The following is a 21295-nucleotide window of genomic DNA, read 5'->3' as shown; positions in this document are numbered from 1 at the left end:
AAATAAAGGGAAAGGAAGTGAATTATAAACAGAGACTGAGTAACAGAGAATGCTAACCCTCTCCAAAGGAATAAAACAACCTCATTTTCTCTCAACCCAGATCCTACACAATTAGGTACAGAGAAAAGGGTGAGTCAGCACGCTGGGAGTACAAGGACAGCACCCAGAGGAGAATGATGATAGACACTCTGTCTGCTGACAGCATGTATGAGTTCTCTGTCAGAATCTCCCAGGAAGAAAACCATGGGAAGTGGAGCGTCTCCGTCTTTCAGAGGACTCCTGAGTCAGGTATGCAGAGGCACTGCCGGGTGAGAATTGCTTATACAGGAAATAACTTGGAAAAGTATATGAATGTTATTTGTGATTTTCAGGGGAATAGCATAAGAAGCCAAAGCCCTGCATTTTACTTAGAATATGAAAAGAGAATTTATTCTTGCTGAAAAGAACTCAGTCTGTGAGCTCTTTCCTTCTTATTTCCTCCCACCACACTTGATCACATTCACTGCCTCATACTCCCATTTGATATTTGATTCGAGCTTTGGCTGCAGCTCTGTCATGATTGCAGCTTTTATACCATGTCATAGCAGCTCCTGAGCTGCGGTTCATTGGAATGTCAGCATTTACTGCCTGGCTCACAGCTCAAAATACCATCTGCAGTTACATACATGATCTCAAGGGCAAGTTCCTGACATTGTATGGCAGCAGTACTTTCCTCAGTTGAAACCTCCTGGCACAAACTGTTTTTACACGCTTTAAGTAGCAATTTCCTCACCCTGTTCCGTCATTGCTGCTTCTGGTTTTTGTCCTGCTGCTCCTCCTTTCATTACTGTCTTTCCACTGACTTGTGTTCTTCTCACTTGCTAGCACCATCTGGGCCACCAGAGAACTTTGAGGTCAAGCCATTACGAGGGAAAGGAACTGCTGTCATAGCAACTTGGGATCCACCCGAAGAACCTAATGGCAGGATACGAGGTTCGGTCGTCCGGAGCATTAAAGCAAAACTGAAAATTAATACAATCTTGTGAAGAAAATTAGTATGTATATACTTAGGGTTTGACTTGTAGGCTTATTTTGTCAAAATTGGAAGTACCAAAAAAGAGGATTTATTTATTTTTCTGCCACAATAGCACAGAAAATCTGTGTGGACAGGCACTGAAAATACATCAGGGAAATATATAGAGAGGGTGTCAGTATGTGCTAGAATCACACCACAAACAAACAAAAAAGGCTAATGGCAATCAGTGCTCATGTTAGCAAGCTTTGCATGCACTTCTGAATTCAGATTTTCAAAGGCTATTTGTTAGGAGATTTTCTGTTGAATGGCCTAACAAACTCTCTTCACAACAGTTCTTCCTCTACCTCCATACAGAGTACATCCTGTCTTATGCTCCTGCTATGAAGCCATTTGGAATGAAAAGTGTGACGCACCGTGGCAGCACCACCACAGCCACCGTAGATGGCCTCACACCAGGGGAACGGTACATCTTCAAGATTAGAGCCACCAACAGGAGGGGACAGGGGCCACAGAGCAAAGTCTTCAGTGTTGTCATGCCAGGATGTAAGCAAAATTGACTGTATACAGTACGTGTGTGCATGAATGCTTAAAACTTTGATTAATCCTAAACTCATGGCAATTTTTGTCTACTGCCAGCCAGCAGTGCTGCCTCATCGCTCTCAAAAACCAAAGACAGCCACAGGACTAGCCATTCTCCTTCCAAACAGAACATCGAGCACGATGAATCTGACCTCCAGTCGACAGAGATGCCAGATGAACCACCCACTCCACCCCAGCCACGTCCTTCCGCACCTGTCAGCAGGCGTGTACGCCCACTTTCCCAGACACGCTCCTATCACAGCATCTTCTCGTCTGTAAGGGGCTCAGTCAGAAACACAGTGAACAGAGGGTTGTCCAGAGGAAGAGCTCAAGATAGAGAAGATGAGGAAGATGAAGAAGAGAAAATACCTACACCGTCACCTCCAGTGGAAGAAACAACAACCATGGAGGTTGAACTGGAGCCGAAAGAACCAGACAACAATGTTTCCCCTGAATCTGAGGATGAAGTGGGATATGATGAAGAGCCCCTGACTACTGAGACCCCCAGCCTCAAAGTTCTGACACCCTCCCCAACTAAACCATCAACTCGTCCCAATCCACCAGCCAGAAGGCCCATTAAGATCAGGGTCCATCAAAAACCAGGATCATCATCCACCTCTTCATCTTCTGCTTCATCCTCCTCATCTTCTGCCACATCCTCTTCTTCTGATTCCTCCTCATCATCCTCACCTTCTACAACCTCATTATCCTCCTCACATATTCAAGAGTCAGCAGCCAGTAGAAAGGATTCTGTAGCTCCCGCATACCCAGACAGCAAAATCACATATGACAAGCCCAGCATAACACATGCAAAACCCTCCACTACTGTTGTAAAAGAGACCAATTCACAGCAAACAGAGGCTACATCTGTAGGTAGAGGTTCGGCTTCAGCAGGACGCACCAATGGGTTTGGTTCTAGATATGGTTACAGTCGAAGATATCCAGGAATTATGTTTAGAGGCAATTCAACTCGAATTCTAAATGGTTACAAACCTGCCATCACCTCACAGTCAAATTTACCAAGTAGAACTCCAAACCAAGCAACATCAAACACACGTAATTCAGTGACATCACAGTCCACTTTACCAGACAGGATTCAAAACCACAAAACACCACATACTTCCAATACAGCAACATCCAGGTCCCCTTCACAAGGTGGAACCCAAAGTCATGCAACATCAGATCCACATAATCTTGACAAATTGCAGTCCACATCAGAGTCTGGGTCTCAAGGCTCTACAACTTCGCAGAACTCAGGCACCAATCCATCCACCTCACAGAGTAGATCTGCAACGTCACACAATACACAGAGTTCACACACATCACCTGAGCAAGACACAACAATCAGAGAAGGAAATTCTGACAATGTTTACAAAAACACAGATGGAGAAGTAACCAGAGTTGAAGAGCCTACTTCAAGCTCTAAACCACAACCAACAGAAGAGGGAGGGGAGGAAGAGGGACGGCAGGAGAACATTAATGTAAAACCTGTGATTCCTCGTACCAGAATTAGTCCCTCATTTGCTGAAAGATTTCCTTGGCTAGCGAGTCGTTACCCAGGTAGGTTTGGCTCAGGGACAAGGACATCATCTTCCAGGCAGGATGGTAGGAGCCCATTGACCCGGACTTCATCCTCTATGGGGGCTAGCACACCTGTCTTGAGGGGGACACCCACGAGGGTTTCAGGGGCCACAGGTGCTGCAGGAGTGTCCAGGATACAGGAGACTAGTGAAGACCTCAGGAATCCTTCCACTCAGAACTCACTAAAGAATGGGGTCGGGGTGGGTACAATTAAGCCTTCTTTGACCAATCAAAATACAGCATCTAGTTACCCTAGAAACCCAACTACCTCATCCTCTTCATCATCTTCCTCTTCAGCAGCCACTTCTTCAAACTCTGATTCCCATCATTCCTCAAGTGGACACGGACACTCAAGTGAGCCCATCCAAAGCGGAACCACTAATGACAATAATGATCATAATAAGGATTATCTTGATGAGAGGAGTACAGAAATCAGTGGAAAAAATGATAAAGTCACAGCCTCCACAGCAGGCCAAAATAATCCTGTTTTAACTTCAGCTGATCATCACAGAAAAGTAGAGGAAAATCAGAGTGTGGATACTTCCTCTCGCACAAGACCTGGCTCACCGTCTGGAGTCATTCCAACTCATCGTCGTCCTGGTGTAGGTTTGAATGGGAGGATACGCTCTCCTCTGCTGGGTAACAGGCAGTTTGGTGGATCGAGACTCCCCATCAGACCACAGCCAGTACAGAACTCAAGGCTGGGTTCTTCAACATCTGATTCTTCCTCATCAGCAACTGATTCCTCTTCTTCCTCAAATGTGCCAGTTTTGACCTCAGATCGTGATGTTGGTGGTGGCACAACTGTGACAAAGACAGGGGGATTGTCTGGGGGCAACTCACAGTCCACATCATCATCATCATCAGCATCTTCATCCGCATCTAGAGACAGTTTTAGAGGCCAGGGGAGCAGGCCTCGTTATCCCATCGTACGAGGGAAACCAACCAATGGAGGACAACTGAAGCCTGCCAATGGAAATGGTAAAGTCCATTGCTAAGGTGCATGTAATTTAAAGTAGCTGCCAAAACCAGCTACTGTATTACTTACTAATCAAAAGATGCAGTGATTTCCTTGAGGAAAATGCTAATTGATAGACAATGTCTAGATGTATGAAACTAATCAGTGAAACATTCCGTAACAAAATGACTTTGCTTTAATTGTATAATTGCTTAGGTAAAAATGGACGACCCAACCTGACGGCAACAAATGACAAAGAGTCCCCTTTCTCTCGTGGAACCAGCAAAGCCGTTGGTCAAAGGTTTATCACTGGACCTGATGGAACCAAATGGGTAATTATAAGTGATAGTGACCATAATTGAAATATAGTATTAAATTCTGAAGACAAATGTGTATTATGAAGTAATATATAGTACCTTGAGATAGATAAGATATTTAAATACTTTCTTTTATTACTGGCATGCTGTAGCATGAAATACTGTAGACTGTGCTGTAATGTAGGGCTGCCCCCAACAAAAGATTTGTTAACCCTAACCCTATATTTACAAGAAACAATATATAGTGTATGTATAGAGTATGACTTCACTAAGTCTTGAGTCAGGATGAGGCAATAGTTCATATGTCATGTATACATATTGCTGTATAGATTTGGAAAATCATTTGTGTTTTCAGGTGGTAGACTTGGAGCAGGGGGTTCTTATGAACCAGGATGGGCAAGTTCTTCAGGACTCCCAGGGCAAACCCAAGAGAGTGGTGCTTGGAGAGGATGGACGCACGATTTTTGGTGATACGCTTCTGTCAATATTACATGACATTTAAACACACAGTATACGGCTTGAACATGTGTATGAAAAAAGTACTATAATCTTTCTCAGTATTAGCTTATTGTTCAGAACAATCATGAAGTCATGAATGTTTTGTTTCCCCTCCTCCTTGCCCCACCACTCCACTGACCACTAGACCTCATGGGCAGTCCCCTGGTAAACCAGGATGGTATGGCTCTGTTTGGCCATGGTCGAGATAGCCAGCCTGTGGTCAACCCCAAAGACAAAGTCCTCATGGTTGGAGGGAAACCTGTGCTTGGCTTGGACCTTCCTCACCTCAGGACCACCACCACCACCACCACCACCACCACCACCATGGCTCCTACCACCACACCCGAACCCACTACGACTGACTGGTTCATAGAGGAGTCCACCACTGCACAGCCCTACCCAACCTGTCCACCTGGGACCTTCTCCAAAACAGATGAATACGGGTATCCAGTACTGGACCCAGAAGGAATATTGGACTGCTATCCAGAAGGTGAGTCTTTGAGAAAGATTCAGTCATCATAAAATGCTGCAGACAGCATTTTAAAAGCTTGATCTAAGAACAGATTGTTGTTACAGGAATGAAACAGAACACTGCAGCACCCCAACTTGTAGTACTGCTTCATAAAGTCAAGTTCAATAAAGCATTTTAGAGCCAGAATAGTGAACATAAACATGCATGAATGCACTAAATCTCTCAGTTGTATTGTTTGTCATATCCGCCAAGGCCATGAGTGTTTCCTGCCTGTGCCCACAGAGTCCTATAACTCTATAACTGTGTGTGTCTTAACTGTATGATCTGGTCAGTATGTGTGTGTGTAGATGTGTGTGTCTATGTGAGACCACAGGAACCACATGTGAGTTTCCACATCTGGGGCCTGGCTGTGGTCAGAGTAGTGCTGGTTTAAGTGCACTACGAGCTGTCGGTTGCATACTGCCATTGGCTTTATCACACAATGACACATATTAACACACACACATGAACACACAAAGCATGGTAATTATGGTTGTTACAGCACAAATGGTGGGGCATTTGAAAATAAGATCAGATTTGTAGATTTCCAATGTAATTTAAGTGATATTTATTTTATGAAAGTACACACAAAAGCAAATCTGACTATGAAAACACAGAACTGCCTGATATCTGCTCAGGGTTACAAAGGGTGTCTCAATATATATTAGTGCTTCTATGTACGTTTTCAAGTAGGTTTGTCCATATGGATGCATGGGTATTCATGTCTATGTGTGTATGCCAGCTCATAAATGTGACCATGGTGATGTGAGATTGATGCTACAGCTTGTTCTACTTCTCTGACAGAGGAATCCTCAGGAATGGAAATGGACCACATGGTTACAGTGACCATGGCTGATGCTTTAGCTCTTAAGAAAGGTATTGGCTGAGTTTGGCTTCGGACCAACCTACTGCCACAGGGCTGGGATGGACTCAACTGCACTATATTCTCACTGTTTGTTGACTGCGTAGTGCACTGTTTGTTTATTGTTTATCTATTGGTGGATCTGTTTGCTCGCTCTTCCTGTCGTTGCCTTGCCTGTGGTCTTCACTCTGTTTCTCTTTTTTTTAAGTTTGTTTGTCTTGGTTGTGGTTCATTGCTGTGTGTTTGGATATTTTCCATTATGGGCTGTTTCCAATCACTTTTATTCCAAAAACTGGACCCATAGTGCATGTGAACTGCATTACTAAGCTGAAGAGAATGCCCTGGCTTATGATTTAATGCCGTGTATTTTCTGTTCTTATCGTTGCTTTGTAATATAATAGACAAATCTCGGCTTCAGCCAAACACTAGCTGAATGGAAAACTGTGTTTGGTTGGTGTGAGCCTTTGCACTATGTAATTTCACTACAGGTGTTTGGATATCTCAAGGAATCTGTTGCATGTGAGCAGCATTTGATATTTTCTTTCTTCTTTGGGTTTTGCGAAAAAAGACACATTGAGCATTACAGTATTTTCTTAGCATTTCCCTGCCATGGCTCAAAGCTGCTTGCATGTGTGTGGACCATTATGTAATGCCAAGGTCCACTGATTCTGCACAGGAAAAAAAAGGTGATGAAAGAGGAGAGAGCTAATTGAATTTCACCCACTGAATCCCTTCACATTTGTCCGCCTTGGAGACTTGTGAAATAGCAATTTTCCTTAAAGCCCCCCACACATGGAAAATATGGGTAGCAAAACATTACATAAGAATGCTGCTTTGAGTGTTCAGGGAAAAGGGGTTAGTTTAAAGTGAGCTCACACATCTGCCTACAGTTGATTAAATCAGTTTGACAATCTTATTACACGGATCATGGTGCCAATTAAGGAATTAATTAAAAGATTAATGAAACACAGCAGCTTGTTATTGAGTTAGGATGTAAATTATTTCAATCTATTTAAATCAAAAGCTCACTGACACATGTTTTTCCCAGATGAGCTTATTGTCCAGACCACCCAGCAACCCACAACCACCACTACAACAACCACCACCACCACCACCGAGATCGTGATGCTGATGCCAGACACCAAACCTCTCAACAAAGGCCCTTCATCCGAGTTTGACCTCAGTGGGAAGAAGAGATTCACAGGTACTCACAGACTGAAGTGTGCATCTATAAAGACGTGTATGCTCATGTACTATGTTTACTCTTGCACAGATACCCTCCTCTCTTCCTCTGTTTGGTGTATAACTTTATGTAATCTCTTCCAGAGTCTAGCCTTGAGTTTGCTGTGTAGCTCTAAACTTAGATTTCAGGTTTAATATCACGTTTCCTTCATGCATGATAGGCCCCTTTTAAAAACAACTTTAACCCCTAACCCCTTAACCCCTATACTTTACTGTTGGTGTCTCTTCTAGAGTTAAGCTTTGAGTTTGATGTGTAGCTCTAAACTCATATTTTACATCCATTCCCATTATGCATGATGGATCACGTAACCTCTCAGATGTAAAATTTTATACATGTACAAAAGCCTAATGACCTAATACTTATCCCAAGAAGCAGTAGATTTACATTTTTATTGGTTTCTGTTAGTTTAGTTTATTGCACATGCCACAGAAAGACGCATATTATCTTTACCTGACATGCATAATAAATACATCTCTTGCTAAGAAAGCCAAACAGCATGATTTACCATCTGAGTATTACATGTTTTCGTGTCCCTTATCGTGAGTGTGTGTGCACATGTGCAGTGAAGGTTGCTCTGTGCTGTAAATAATGACTGGCTGATGGGAGCTCTGTTTTGCGTCGTGGAGGGGTTATACATTTGGACATTTATCTTGGCTTTCTCAGCAATACCTCATAAATATATGACCCTTTCAGACTCGAGAGTAACCTGCCAAAAAAAGGGGGGAAATCTACAAACACTTTTACTGTATTATAATACATGTGCCATTGCAGGGTCTCATGCAAAATGTTTAAATGCAGAACAGCAAAGCACTCAACTGCTGATTTGTGAAATCCATATATATGAATATATGACTTATCACTGTGTGGAGAAAAGAGAATAAGTGCATGTCTTGTAATTGGTTCAAATTGGTTCCATCCAACCATAATTGGGTCATAATAACAAAGTTCACTGAGGACACACTGTTCAGGGTCTCCAGACTTGATCCCAGTAATCCTCGGCCCCCTGCTTTCTTTTTACTGTTCCTATGTGCTTACTTTGGCCTCTCATACCCTCTCACCTCATCTGGTTGCACAAACACACCACAATATTCTCTTGACAGAAATAAATACAGCACCAACTTGAATCCAGCTTTTCTTAAAACTACACAGTGTCGGAGGTCCTGTTAATATTGCTTTGTTTACTGGCTGTTGTGAAGATATGGTAACGATAGGCTGAAATAATAGCAGCATTTACTATACAGAGGAGTAATGGTAAGTATTTACTGTATACTTCTGGAGGTTCTTATAACTCATGGTTATCAAAATATAACCCACAGCATGGAGGCAAAGAACCTCCACATACTACTGTGCTGAGTTATCTTTCATAACCACACAAGTCACAGCAGATTATTCCACTTATACCATGGTCAATTACCCAAAACCAAGATGTAAAAATGTTTTTATTTTCTTTTAAGGCTGTCTTTGCAAAACTAGGAATAAACCTTACTTTTACTGTTTTGATAAGATAGAAACCATAGCCTGGTAATAGCTGAAATGACCAGTTCAATCAGTGTGTATTAACACCGCAGTGATTTAATATTGCTCTTTCATAAAGTTGAGGGTCTTTCAAGAGACACATTATATAAACAATACTCAAAAGCGGTGAAGTAGAAGCTGAAATGGTGAGATTTTATTCCTTAGATGGGTCAAGTTCCAAGAAACACTACACTTCCCATGATGCAACTCAAGCCAAGATACACAACAGCATGACACTTGAGTAATTCTTGACAAGGCTCTTTCCAGAGCTCCAGAAAATTTACTTTGACATGTAAAATTGGTGGAGTGTTGTAAAACAATGGACAGATTCTGGCCAATCAGATTCAAGGCTATCATTGTGGATGTGAATGAGCCCAGAGTGACATTATAGGTTCAACGTGTGCCTGCTGTTAGTCTAATGATGTGGATAAAACCTTGAGGAATGGCTTCACGATCATTTATTGACAGCTTAAATGCAACGTGTCACTGTTATTTATATCAACTTTGTAAGAAACCTTTTCAAAGGCAGGATTTATGGCTGTGTCTTTATCAGTGCACTGTCAGAACTATCAGTGTCATCTGCTCCAGAAGCAACAGCGGAACTTGACTTACTCTGGACACCATCTATCTTGGTAAACAATGACTATCTTGTGATCGCACACCTCTCGTAGAGCCATCTGAAAGCTATTACTCTCCCTGAGATAAAAAACAGGCAAGAGGAGAAAAGCAGTGGAAATCATAAAAGTTAAGGTTGCTGACATCAGCACAACAGAGAGGGCTATGCTGGCTCGATGCAGAGACATCCTCTTTGCTATTTTTTAGTTTAACATATTTTAGGTCCACTTCAGAGGCCTGCCAGTTTACTGACATGCTTTGCATGAACTGTCTGACAGAGACTTCCCCTTTGTCTCTTTATCTGTCCAGGCATGGTTTTGTTTGAATGAATCTGCCCAAGGCAGACATGGGACTAATAGTATTAACTAATAATTCTTAGCAGTTGTGTGAATCTGCTTTACTGTAAGACCCAGATGGATGGTGTTTGCCACATTGGACTAGAAAATGAGAACCAGGATGTTCTTGACTTTTAGAATGCCAATTCATGCTGTACTAGACAGATATTAGAGCTGACATTATGTGGACTGTCCTGATGCTGTTTGCCAGTGACATTTGATCCCTGTCAGGCTTGCACATGCCAGTTTGCGAGTGTTTTTGGATTCAGTTTTTCAACAAGCAGAAGAAGACAACGTTTCTCTGTGTAGAAAAGAACATGAGTAGAGCAAAACATCTGGATCTTCCGTGTGCATGAGCCTGTACAGATCCTGCACATGTGGATGCTGTGTCTTACAAGCACCATGTGTATACACGGACACATACTGTAAATCTGCTCACCTTGACGACAGATCAAGGATTTCATTGTATGAATGCATGATACATAAGCCATATGACTGTGTATACGCATACAGTAGGAGCTTGTAACAGCCTAAACCCACACAGCCTCGCACACTGTGTTGATGTGTCGATACTGACACGTGTAAGGCTCTTGGCCTGCGCAGAGGGCCAGTCATCTGGGGTGGTGGGAGCGACTCCAGACTCCAGCGGTTCCCTCCAAATCCCAGTCAGAATAGGAATTGTGGGATATCTGAAGTATTCACAGCTGTAGGTCCAGCTGGAATTTCCAGAGTAATTGAAAACCAACAAAAAAGACGGAGGTGGAGAAGAAGAGACAAAGGAAAGATAGGGAACTGTCACATGAGCAACCAAGCTAACTTCAGATTCCCCCTTTAAATGACGACCAACAAACCTCAAATGAGTTAAAAATGACTGAAGATTGTCCTGTTAAACTCAATGACTTATCAGAAATAAAACAAGATAAATATTTGAATTCATTCTAAACTGCCTACAAGAGGAAATGATGAATAATCTGATTCTTTTCCATCACTTTTTCCTGCCTTCAGCTCCCTATGTGAACTACATCCGAAAGGACCCGGCTGCTCCTTGCTCCCTGACGGAGGCTTTGGAGTATCTTCAGGTCGACGTCCTAGAAGACCTGATGGAGAAGGAAAGCCAGAGACAGCCTCCCAGAAACAAGCCACATAACTTCACCATCGTCGCCATGGAGGGCTGCCACTCATTTATCATCCTGGACTGGGCCCGCCCACTGAAGGATGACATGGTGTCAGGTAAGAAATGCTTCTCCAAAAGTTTTTTCGCTAAGAGATTAGTAGTGGTCAGTGGTTCATGCAAATCATGATTTATTCACCAAGTCTGTTCCCATTGCACTGTCGCATTTTGTTCTTATCAATAACTCAACTTTTCCACAGCCAAACATGCTATATTTCAACTTTTTTTCAACAGTTTCCACCTCTGGTTTTTTTGTGTGTGTGCAAATGGAAAATGTGCATAAAAGCAGGTGGATGGAGATGTGCTTAACATCTGTGCTGGTATTTGATTGGTGCAATATCTTTGTGAGAGGGCACTAAAACAGTTTGTGATAATACTTAAATTTCAAAGGCCACATAGCAGATAACCAGCTGGGGCTGATGTTGCTGGCTGTTGTTTAGTCTCATCTGTTATTTCAACACTCTCTCTGTGACTTTGTTGCAGTAACCCCTACATTTCACTCTGCAGTCTGAAACTACACTAAAGATATATTGTGACACAGTTTCATCAACCTTTCATCTGTTGTGGTTTAGGATATGCCTTTAATATCTTACCAGCATGCCTTGTGACTCAAGTTTTAAGAACTTGCTCCCACAGTTTATTGTGAATAAATCATGAAAAAACAGGCTGTATTCATCACATAGAATAGGGCCCCTGAGCTCTGACCGAGTTTGTCAGCGAAATCCAAAATTCCTATGACCCATGAAAGTGACACATGGAAAAAAACAGGGACAGAGAAGAGCCTGAAGATAACAGCCTCGCGCATGAGACATGGTGGACTATCAGAGGTAGCAGTCTGGCCAGCTAGTGAGGGAGTGTGTTGTCTTTGGCAGGAAAGCACAAGCTCTCGGTCATGCTGTGGGTTGGTCCATCCTCTGATGTGTAAAACAGATAGATGGTCTGTACTGTTACTGGTGTTTTCTTCCCTTTTTTTTTCCACCTGTGCTCCTCGGTGTTTCCTCTGCTCACACACTATGTTGTCTGTATTACTTTAGTGAATTTTTTTTCTTAATTTGCCAGGACATTTTTGCATGTAATCACAATTTTCTCGCATTTCAAATACCTTCTCTGTGAGTTTTATCTTACATACCACATTGCATTCCAGCAACTAATGCATTTTAAGTGTTGTGGCGCTGGTGTGGTGTTTCCATGCTGTTATGTTTGATATCAAAGATAAATCAGCCAAAAGTCTGCGAACACTAACTTTTTAGGTGAATTCCCTTATAAACTGTGGTCTTGCAAAGACATGTGCTGTAAATACAGCAGACAGTTGATCCACGCACACATGCAGGCACAGTTCACACATGTAGATACTATCACAGGGCGCTGTTTTAGTTATTAGGGCGTGTTTGCACAACCATGTCTTACGAGTTATGGGTCACGGCTTTCCAAACAAGTGGATGGAAACAGCTGTAGGCAAGGGGACTCGACAGATGAAGGACATTGGTAGGAGTTTTTACCTGAACCCAACTCCTGTTTCCATTCACTGTGATTCATTGAGGACCTTTTGCTTAAAGCTTTTGGGCAAAACATACACATTATTCATTGAGTATTATGAGTGTTTGGCTCAAAGGCCCGACTCCTTGGGAAACATTTAATGCATTTATGCCTCGAGTAGGAAAAGAGTACAGAGGCAGATGCAAGAGGCAAGAGTCTAATTCAGTCGACCCATCGGTTTAACAATGTAGAATGGAGAAGGCATAAAAACCCAAAAGATGAAAAAAACAAAGTAGCTAGTATTTCCCCTCTCTCCTGTCAGCAGCCAGCTGTGTTGGTGTGGCTCCAGTAAAAATAGAAAGTCAAACTCAAAAGTCCAATAGAAATAGTTGGTAGTTTGTCGGAGCTGGTCTCCATAGTTTTAAAATGAGTGATGAAGAGCCGCGTGACCTGAGGTTGCTTACCGGATTCTAAGGATTAGCCTGCGTGACTGGGAAGGAGAAGAAAACAGACAGCGAGACAGACAGGTTGGAGGACAGTCAGCACGAATTACAGAAAATGCCAGGACTGCTGTTTGTATTCAGAGTTAAATGCACATGGAAGACCACCTACGCAAAAATAACTGAAAGTTGATACTTTATAAATAGTCGTGAGTCAAGATTGATAAAGCAAAAAAGCTGCACAGCCGTAGAGGTGCTGTAGGTTTCCCCCCGTTTCTCGTTCTTTTAAACTACCTGGTGGTGGCAGCTTCATACCTACCTTAGAGATATGAGAATGGCATTGATACAAACATATCTGCTACTGTGGATCTGACTTTAGCCCTTTGTTTTGCATTGTTCCCTGCAGGCTACATGGTCCACAGTGCTTCATATGACGATGTCCTCAACAACAGATGGTCCACTAGAGCCTCCAGTGGGACACACCTGCCTGTGGAGAATCTCAAACCCAACTCGAGGTAACACATAACCACCTGGTGTGTGTTTATATCATTTTATGTGCATACCTACCACACACATGCATAGAGACTTTCAGTGATTGACAGAATCATCTCACGCATGAGAGTCATAGAAAACAAGAACCTGAACCTTCAAACAGGATGCCTCACTCTGACCTGCATGTAATGTTTAAGGGCAGGTTGAGGCTTCGGATGCAGGCGCATGGCTGGGAGTGTTTATGTCATTATCCCGTCATCACATATGGCACAGAATATGCGTCTCGTCTGGATGTTTGTGTGTGAGTTCATGTACGTGTCTCTTGGTCTTATCCCATGTTTATGTGGGAATATGCTGCCAGCTGTGATAGCCAGCCAGGCTGACACTGATCAGAGCAAAGTGAGTTGGATACTGATACTGTAATGTTTGTGTAAAGCCGGGTTTTCACCAAACACTTTCTGTACTGAAATCTGTATCTAACCCACACCTACATGTACCTAAACCCTGGATCTGTTTTACATTTCCACTGCAGAGAGTGATCTTAAATGTAAATTGGTTGTTACCGGGGCTTCAGGGCTGACCCCCCCTTCCATTTTCCAGCAGTTGGGAAACAGCAGATGAGACTTTTCTTGGTCTTGAGAAGCTGCAGCATTTATTAACTGACACACTGTCACCTTTACTGCACATTTACTGCCAGACTGACAGCTTACTGCTAACCTTTTCCTTGGCTCCGCTCGCATTCACTTTTTTGCAGCTCACTCTCGCTCAACTACACACACACGCACATTAAGCACTGAGCTACGCTGTTCTTCAAACAGCAAGAATGCAGTGGAAGACATCGAATGTTTCGAGTCCTTTCTCTTTGGTATGTCGTTTATTACAACAAAGAGACAAGCTTTGTTTGAGAAAAGGCTGCAGGCAGCAAGACAAAAGCCTGCTGAAAAAACATGAGGAGCACAGGCGACAAGATGACTCAACAGACTGCAGTCAAGGGCCACCTTAAAAACAGGATCAGTGTGCTAGGTACCTCAACAGAGGGGCAACCCTCTATTGGTGCCATCCAAACCTTTTGACAGTAGAAATGAGCACATAACAATTCTAATTTGCAATGAACTGAACTGAACCCAACCGGACTGCTTGATAAAAACAAGGCTTAAATCAGAAAATCCTCAAAGTAAATCAATTTGGCTAAATGGACGCAGGTTAACAAAGACATCTGAATCTGCACCAAGATGTGACATGTTGTAAAATTCAGTGGAACGTAAATACAGCGTTCATTATCTGACACAGGCGCACATGGTCACCCCACTCTGCTTCAGTTAGTAGAGCTTGTTTCCACAGCCCTGTCTTACGAGACACGGGTCACGGCTTTCAAAATAAACGCATGGAAACAGCTCTTAGCATGCAGAGCAAGAGAGGAGGGGATGTGTTCTTACCTAAAACCTGATTCTTGTTCCATTTCCCACTGTGCATTAAGCAGGAATGATGCAGATAAACGTTACCTTTAAGATGGGCTGCAATCTACACAAACTCTATATTTCAACACCCCATAGATCTGCTGAGATGAAGTACTTCTGTGAGATATAATATGTACATATTTACCAGATACTGTGCAAAAAGTTCTGATGTGGCCGTTCCCCATCTGGTCCCTCATAAAAATGTATTTATGCATTCTTCTAGCAAGTAATCTAACCATTATCTAGTGGAAAAACAGTTTCAGATGTGTGAGTTCATCAGGAACTGGAATATCCTCTTCCCTGATAAAAGCATGAATCTATTGTTTTGATAGGCGTCTCATCTCGGGCCGTAGGAAACCAAACACCTGCTGCTGAACACAAACAGCAGAGCTGTGAGCATGGGTACATTTTCCAAGAGTTTTCAAAGAGGCTTTCCCTCTCTGGCAACCAGTTTGTATCTACGATAGTGCATCTCCAGTGGTTACAGTTGATCCTGGAGTGCTTTATAGGTCACTGTTGGCATTTCCCATGCTGGAGGCTCCTTCTGGTTGCCAGAAATACTGAGCTAAGATAGTCCGAAACACACACATAGGTATGTACAATCGCATGTGGACAAATTTCCTTGGATCCACAAGTTTTCCTGCTTATAAGACTGATAAATGGAAAGAATTACAAGGGACTTTAAAACATGAGCATCTCATCTCAGTGGTTGATTTTAAACTTTTAACTTTGGACCTTTAGCCTGTCATTGTTTCATGCAGTGAAAACACAGAATGTCTTATAGTTCCAGCTTGTGTCAGAATGTGAGAATTTGCTGCTTTTCTTTGTCTTAAATTATAGTTAATTGATTCTTTTTATTGGCTGGACAAAACCAGAAGTTTGATGATGTCACCATGGGCTCTGGGATGTACATGATGGGCAAAATAATCATCTGATCTGATTTATCTAGGGTGATCCTGTCTCTGCACTTATCAAAAGGAATCTCGATGTCTGATTAGTTCATCTCTTGCGGCTGAACTATCATGTGCACTGAGGAGCATGTTATATGGCCAGGCTAGATTCGGGCATGTGCAGTTGCCACATGAATCTTCATCTGCAGAGAAGAAAAAAGAGCGATGCACTGAATGAAGTTTCAAATGGCTAGCTTGGCTTTAAGTAGCATCTTGTAATCTATTTTCTGTTTTTATATTCTGGCTCACATTTTCTTTTTTTTTTTTCTAGCTTCTCCAGTTCCTTCTTTCATTACGTCATCTCTCTGCAGCTCCCTCCCTCTCCCTCTCTGTCTGATGATATATATTCTGGTCATTGTTGTCACGTGGCTGTGGTGATTGGATCCAGGCCTCATGGCTGTACGTGGTGAAAGTTTTTGGCTGGGAATCGACAGACCATGAACTTACTGTATGCGACCTTGCAGGCTGAAGGAAAGCACGCACTCTCGCACAGCGCTGCATGAATGAGCACGTGCGCAAACACATCAGCCATCGGCAGTGGAAAAGTTTGCACGCTCTCGGTTGTCGCTGGCTGGTGTTGCCTTTAATCTGATAGGATTTAATAACTCCTACACCACCCGTAGACAATATGAGCTCACTGCACTGCTTTGTTCTGCTCTTTGTTGAGAAAGCTTATGGATGTCATAAAGTAAAGCTCTCGGTGAGAAATTCCTTTGGAGGACTCCATTTATCCATTCCCTCTCAGCATACATGTATCCCTGTGCTTTATTTTTCCACGTCCCTCCCCTTTTCTGTCTTTCACTCTTATCCTCTCGTCCTATCTGTTAATCTCCACTTGTCTAGATGCCCCGCTTTCCCCTCACCACCCTGCCCTCCCCTCTGCTTCCCTCCTTCTCCCTTCAACATGAGCCAAATAGCCATTTTATTGTGCTGCACTCACTCTGGATTCATACCAATAGAAAACAGACTACTCTTAAATCAGCCTGACTAAACCATGCCCAGTCATCTGCTTTGGTCATTAACATTTTCCTCACCTTCACCAAGTCACAACAAAACTGGCAGAAGGAGACTTTAACTACTTTATCTCGCGTTAAATCCTTATGCTGTGGTTTGTTTTCATTCAGGTACTACTTCAAAGTGCAGGCCAAGAATGTGTTCGGTTTGGGACCAATCAGCGAGACGCTCACCTATGTCACTGAATCAGGTGCGTATCCTGTCAACGCCTGCAAAGGCAAACTTTGAGACGTCCCATTGACTGCAGCTCAGCCCTCAGTCAGGATTTCCTGCTGTGCTGCAGCGTGCGAGCACTTAAAGGAAATGTCACGGCAATTTTATTTCAGTGCGAGATAGTCTAATGTGAAACCGTCTTCGCAGCAGAAGCAGACTAACAGATGCACACTGCGTTATGGGTCACTTTCATGCTCAAAATCAGGTGAACACATTAAACTGTGCAGGGCTGTCTGTGTGCTTTTTTCCTCCCTTGTGAAATGATCGCATTCTTTCTTTCAGACGATCCTCTGCTCATTGAAAGACCACCTGGTAAGTCCATACACCGAGCGCACATCTCTAATTCAACAAGCCATGTCCTGCCGAAGCCGCACTGAGGGTTTTAAAGAGAGACATCATTCTGTGGAGCAACACGGCCGGATATAATTCTGCATGGATTTTCACTCCTCCTTTGATTGCTTCTGCAACGTCACCCTGAATAACTTAGATAGCGAAGCCGATGCATCAGCCAGTATTAGCTTATTGCAGAAACATCATACAGTGTCTATATTATTAAGAAATCGCAGTACAGCAATCCTAAAGATATGTTTTAGCTAATTTAGAAACAGTGCATCTGTTGCATCACAGGAGAGCAGACTTAAGTTTATCTTCCACCTGTAAAATGTCCCATTTAGCAGGCGTCTTGCTCACTTCCTTCATGTAAAACAAAGAAGCTGTGTGTGTACATGACGTGTCTAAACATAGGATGCATATTTTGCAAAAACAACATGATGCATCTCCTCCTCTGGTCCTTCCTCCCCACCAGGTGGAGAACCAATCTGGGTTCCCTTTACCTTCAAGTATAACTCAGCCCACAGCAGCTGTAAGGGCAGCCAGTACGTCAAGCGGACGTGGTACAGGAAGTTCGTGGGCGTGGTTTTGTGTAACTCTCTGCGATACAAAATCTTCATGGGAGATGGTCTTAGAGGTAACAGCTTTAACTGTTTTATCAGCCAAGATCTGTTTCTCTTGGTCCCTCCATGCAAATATTGATTTTTTTGGAGATAATCAACCTTATATAGTTGAAAATGTCCTCATCGTGACACCCACTTCCACCTTTTCCTCCACAGAGCCCTTTTACAGTATAGGAGACACATTTGGCCAGGGAGAGGACCACTGCCAGTTTGTGGACTCCTACAGGGACGGGAGGACAGGCCCGGCCTACCTCTCAAATAATCTGCCGTCAGCACAAGGTAAACAAGAACAGATTGTACACACACTGCACATTTGTGGCCGTGACATTTAGAGCGATCCTATTATCATTTTTTCCATGTGATCCTTCTCTCTGGCTCCTTTGTGGACCAGCTGTGTTGATCTTATCTATGCTGAATACACATGCAGAATAACTTTTAAAAGGAATACTTGTTGAAGGTCCTACCAGGGTTTTAGCCCAAATCTCACATGCTTTGCATTTACTGGAGACCGTTTTCCTGATTATAACATAACGTCTTAGATTAATGCCATGACTTACTTGCAATTGCTGGTTTCTGGTCAGATCAGTACATAATGAGAATACTTGCTTGAGATAAGTAATCCACCGCAGTCAACATTATTTACCAGTAGCTGGCTTTATTTTATTCTATCAAAATATTGAGTGATTCTGAGGGATGTGCTTGCTTGAGCAGCTGATCTTGATGTGTCGCCTATCGAGGTGGATGACGCTTTGCAGTATAATCTTCTGTGCAGCTCAAAGATGCCGGGACACTTTGTCTCCCAAGACTTTTCCTTTTTTGTTTTCATTCAGTTTCATCTGGTTCTTTGTCGGTTCAATCAATCTATTTGTGATGTTGACGGGTTCGCCGAACTTTTCACCCCAAAGTCAAACAACGTGATTTGCCTCTCCATTGTCTCTAAAACAGATGCCTGTGTGCACGCATGTCAGTGGTTCCTCTTCTGACTGTAACGGCAATGTTTAGGCATCACTAAGGCAACAAATATTAAAAGTACACTTACTTGCTGTACATGCTAAAAAGCGGTTGACACTGCTGGCAACCAAAGGCCAAGCATTTGCCAAGTTCTCTAAATTGGAACTGTTGAGATGCATCTGTTTAACAGGGACGTTTAATGTAAGAAACTGAATTCATGACTTCCAACCTTTGTTAACTGTTTGTGTTCTGGGTTTGATTTCTCAGTAACACATCTTGTGAATATATTCCTTTTTGGAAATTGACTTGTTTTAGATGTTGTAGAAATACTGTGTGTTGGCTTGTATATAGAAGTTAAGGCTGGCCGAATCGGTAATCTCCTAAAACAGCTGCAGTTTTTAGCAAACATTATTCAAATAGTACTAAAAAGAGGATTTATTGGGGACTATTTTTAGCTGTGGATCAATACAAATTTGAGCAGCTTATTTGCAGCAGTAGGCCAGTGCACTCAAAATAAACTATTTTCCCAGTGTTCATCATCAGTAACAGTGTGGGTCATTGAATCGTTTTTAATCATTTTTTGACAACAATGGAGGTCTATGGCACAGAGGAATAAGAGATATCAGGGTTTGGCCACGCAGGCAAGACTTGTTAGTAGGATAAAGTTTTTTCATGGGACCTGTTGCATAAGAAAAATACAGAACATCACTTTAACCTCATAATTTAAGATTTAAGAGCCTCATGAAGACTGTAGAATTGTCAAAAAGTCAGGCAGAGTAAAATAACTAAATGATGGCTAACAGCAATAAATGATGATTAAATCCAGACATGCTCATTCTTTGGTGCACCAAGTCTCCTGGTGCATTTGAGTAAATGGCTATGAACAGCATTATCTTTCTTTTTGCAGGATTTTATCGCGCCTACAGACAGGAGCCAGTGTCGTTTGGAGTTATTGGCCGACGTACAGCCCATCCATTTGTCGGCTGGTATGAATGCGGGGTACCGATCCCTGGGAAGTGGTAACACAGGAGCTGTAGGAGACATTGTTACTGAGGGCAGCCCTTCTGCATCCTGCTGCAGGCTCTAACCGTCACTGGTCCTGCCCTTAAAAACAGACTTTTGCCTGCCACAATGAAAAGACACCACTACGAATTTATTACAGCTTCACAGAAAGAGAATATAGTACTTGTAAACAACTCAATGTATATCATTACCATGCACTTTTTATATAAAGCAGTCTGTATATGAGGGGAAAAAGAAGCATGTGTGCTCTTGCTTAGTTTAACTCTTGTCTGAAAAGTGTCCTTGTACTATCACCAACTATCCCAGAGACAGGTCCTCTCCCAGTGTTATTTATCAGTAATGTACACACACGGTCAAACCAGTGACATTGGACCAAAGCACAAGCTGCAAAGCAAACTGTAAGAATGGGCACTTAAGGTGTGTATAGGTCTGTTAATTTTCAATCATGGGATTTGTATTTCATAATGTAACGGCTTCTGACAGCTACCTTTTGTTTGTTTATTTGTGTTCTTAAACCATCATACTGTTGTTTTTTGTTTTTTTTTTGTATTGACCAGAATTCATTAAAAGTTACTGTGTAAGTTTTTTTTATGTACACAGACAAAGAATAAAAGACCAAATATTTGCTCAGGAACTGTGGGAGATTGAATAAAGGTGCTATGGAAACCACAGCAATCCAAAAACATGAATCATATCGTATTCTCCCGCTGCCACATTCTTTTCGAGCAAAAGCTTCCACACGTGATCCAGATCTACTTAATCAACCTAATGGAAGGTCTGAGTAACTGAGGGCGTTCGGTCGAGCCAGTTGGAAAAGAAACTGTCAAAAACAACATATTGAAGACAGAAGCAGGTGAGGGAGAGACTGAAGGAGAGAAAAACACCAGTTCACGAGTCAGTGTGGACAGAAGCATCAGCCGTGTGTCGAGTATTAACATGCTGCCCCATAAATATCCAAACTGGAGCTGGAGTATACTTTATAATTAGATTTGGCTTCATGTCAGTGGTGCAAAGTAATGAAGTACATTTACTCAGGTTTTATTCATAAGAGCAGAAAAGCATTTATTTCAATGCTTTGGTATCTAAAGTATGTAAACCTCAATAAGGCATGTTATGCTACTTCATA

The 21295-nt window shown here is 42.5% G+C and overlaps 1 protein-coding gene across 1 annotated transcript in view; it reads left to right on the top strand.

The window, feature by feature from the left end:
• fndc1 (fibronectin type III domain containing 1) overlaps positions 1–20791 on the top strand; it is a 34500-nt gene extending 13709 nt beyond the window's left edge. The window contains exons 7-22 of the mRNA XM_076755559.1: positions 101–288; positions 865–972; positions 1370–1558; positions 1652–4156; positions 4350–4465; positions 4806–4917; positions 5094–5438; positions 6264–6335; positions 7370–7525; positions 11035–11259; positions 13523–13631; positions 17140–17219; positions 17525–17554; positions 18048–18209; positions 18352–18474; positions 20054–20791. Coding sequence (XP_076611674.1) covers positions 101–288; positions 865–972; positions 1370–1558; positions 1652–4156; positions 4350–4465; positions 4806–4917; positions 5094–5438; positions 6264–6335; positions 7370–7525; positions 11035–11259; positions 13523–13631; positions 17140–17219; positions 17525–17554; positions 18048–18209; positions 18352–18474; positions 20054–20169 — 4636 coding nt within the window. The 3' untranslated portion in view covers positions 20170–20791. The remainder of the gene's footprint in view (positions 1–100; positions 289–864; positions 973–1369; positions 1559–1651; positions 4157–4349; positions 4466–4805; positions 4918–5093; positions 5439–6263; positions 6336–7369; positions 7526–11034; positions 11260–13522; positions 13632–17139; positions 17220–17524; positions 17555–18047; positions 18210–18351; positions 18475–20053) is intronic.
• The last annotated feature ends 504 nt before the right edge of the window (positions 20792–21295 follow it).

This window comes from Chaetodon auriga, chromosome 18 (assembly GCF_051107435.1).
Source record: "Chaetodon auriga isolate fChaAug3 chromosome 18, fChaAug3.hap1, whole genome shotgun sequence".
Classification (NCBI taxonomy): domain Eukaryota; kingdom Metazoa; phylum Chordata; class Actinopteri; order Chaetodontiformes; family Chaetodontidae; genus Chaetodon; species Chaetodon auriga.
This window is presented reverse-complemented; position numbering and strand designations above follow the sequence as displayed.